Source organism: Electrona antarctica (genome assembly GCF_951216825.1).
Source record: "Electrona antarctica genome assembly, contig: scaffold_281, whole genome shotgun sequence".
NCBI lineage: Eukaryota > Metazoa > Chordata > Actinopteri > Myctophiformes > Myctophidae > Electrona > Electrona antarctica.
In genome coordinates this window covers 170,001-172,500 of record NW_027637002.1, presented here as the reverse complement: position 1 = coordinate 172,500, position 2,500 = coordinate 170,001, and the positions used below count along the sequence as shown (strand labels likewise).

At 55.6% G+C, this 2,500-nt stretch overlaps 1 protein-coding gene across 1 annotated transcript in view; it reads left to right on the top strand.

Moving 5' to 3' along the window:
- LOC306919517 (uncharacterized protein) overlaps window positions 1–1,826 on the top strand; it is a gene marked incomplete at both ends in the record, with an annotated part of 7,508 nt that extends 5,682 nt beyond the window's left edge. Inside the window, one exon of the mRNA XM_079532278.1 lies at window positions 1,159–1,826. Coding sequence (XP_079388404.1) covers window positions 1,159–1,826 — 668 coding nt within the window. The remainder of the gene's footprint in view (window positions 1–1,158) is intronic.
- Window positions 1,827–2,500: the final 674 nt, after the last annotated feature.

Below are 2,500 nucleotides of genomic sequence, written 5' to 3'. Positions count from 1 at the left end.
CAGCATGATCCATGTTTGTGAACAAACACAACATTTATAATAACAGTACAAATATAAAGAAAAAACAGATTTGTCAGTCCAAAAATACCAAAAAATAATAACAACCTAATCTAATCTAATTTCCTTTCTGATTATTACTGCCTTAAGTTTCCTTTTGAAACAAAATGTAGGCCTATTTCTTGTCAAATGTGGGGGGAGCGACGCCAGTATGCCATGGCTCTGTAATGTGGGGGGAGCGACGCCAGTATGCCATGGCTCTGTAATGTGGGGGGAGCGACGCCAGTATGCCATGGCTCTGTAATGTGGGGGGAGCGACGCCAGTATGCCATGGCTCTGTAATGTGGGGGGAGCGACGCCAGTATGCCATGGCTCTGTAATGTGGGGGGAGCGACGCCAGTATGCCATGGCTCTGTAATGTGGGGGGAGCGACGCCAGTATGCCATGGCTCTGTAATGTGGGGGGAGCGACGCCAGTATGCCATGGCTCTGTAATGTGGGGGGAGCGACGCCAGTATGCCATGGCTCTGTAATGTGGGGGGAGCGACGCCAGTATGCCATGGCTCTGTAATGTGGGGGGAGCGACGCCAGTATGCCATGGCTCTGTAAGTAAAGGGACCATTTCGTGCATGTCTGGTATTATAATCATGTCTTTCATTTGGCTGCAGAAACAAACTGAAGGGTTTCTGTGAGGAATGCACATTCTTTGAAAACAGATGCCAGTCCAAATGGACCCTTTTATATGGGTCCATTTGGTACTGATGCTGAGCCAGTATGCTGCCTATATATAATGTAACCAAACCCCACAAGTCCAGCTTGTTTCACGTCCATATTCAGTACAACTGAAATTGTTCTACTAAAGAAAATGTCAGTTAACTCCTCCCCCTCCCCTTCCAGATGTGCCGTCCTACCTATCATAACCCAGTTAACTCCTCCCCCTCCCCTTCCAGATGTGCAGTCCTACCTATCATAACCCAGTTAACTCCTCCCCCTCCCCTTCCAGATGTGTCGTCCTACCTATCATAACCCAGTTAACTCCTCCCCCTCCCCTTCCAGATGTGCCGTCCTACCTATCATAACCCAGTTAACTCCTCCCCCTCCCCTTCCAGATGTGCCGTCCTACCTATCATAACCCAGTTAACTCCTCCCCCTCCCCTTCCAGATGTGCCGTCCTACCTGAAGGACCTGATCCACAGCCAGGTGTGCCAACATCTGGGCCTGCAGCAGCAGCCGCGGCGAGGAGAGGGGGGAGGAGCCAGCGGAGAGCCCTCCCCCACGGAGGCAGAGGCGGGCTCCCCGGACACCCTGTGCTCCAGCAGCCTCTGCAGCAGCCTGGACGGTGGCGAGCAGCACCCCCTGCTGGCCCTGGGGGGCCACGACCCCCTGGGCCACCAGCACGCGCGCCTCCAGGCCGAGCTGGCGCTGGCCAAGATACTGTCGGCCCTGCAGGGCGGGGAGGAGCTACTGCTGGCCCGCCTCCAGGGGCGGGGCGGGGGCGGCGGCAGGGCGGGGTTGGTGCAGGGCAGCGGCGGTAGGAGGCCCTGCTGCGGCTCTCCCTGCTACTCCGTGTCCTACTCGGAGACGTACCTGTCCCCAGGCGAGGACGAGGACGAGGAGGACGCCACCGCCACGCCCTGCAAGGACTACGAGGGCCGGGTGTGCCGGGCGGCGGAGGAGGGGGAGGGAGGGGTCGTGGTCGGAGGGGGGAGGAGGGTGTCTGACGTGGCGTCGTCCGGCGTGGTCTCTCTGGACGAGGACGACTTAGAGGAGGAGGAGGAGGAGGAGGAGGAGGAGGAGAGAGCGAGAGCGAGAGAGCCTAGCAACCAGTGACTCCATTGACCTCTCTCTCTCCCTTTCTCTTCATTCTCTTGTTTGGAGGAATTATTTCGTACAATTTTTTTTTCCCTCTACTTTTTTTGTCTGACAAGTTTGAACTTGCTGAACGCATGTTGTTGTTATTGTTTTGTTTATAGTTTTCTTTCTGTCCGGTAATCTGACTGCAGTGTGAAACCATCTGTCTTTTGCCTTTTACTATAGTGACATTTTCAGATGTTTGGCCCCCGCGGGTTCCTGTGCCTCGACCCCCCCCCCCCCCCCCCCCCCCCCTCCCATTTGATATGATATCGACTTATCGTTTCGTTTTGAGGGCGTTTCAAACAATCTTTTCTATCCGTGTGTGGCCTATGGCCACCACAGACTAGTCGGGGGGGGGGGTGGGCGGGTGGAATCATGGACCATGTGGGGTTCGTGGACCATGTGGGGTTCATGGACCATGTGGGGTTCATGGACCATGTGGGGTTCATGGACCATGTGGGGTTCATGGACCATGTGGGGTTCATGTGTGGAACATCAAAACCCAGGAATCTGATGGAAGAGCCGGGTTCGATCGCCTGCCCCCCCCCCCCCCCCCCCCCCCCCCGCCACATGACCAGGAAGTGAAGTGAACCGTTCCACTTACCGGGACGCCAACTAACAGAGAAGGACATTAAAGTATTAAACTGTGA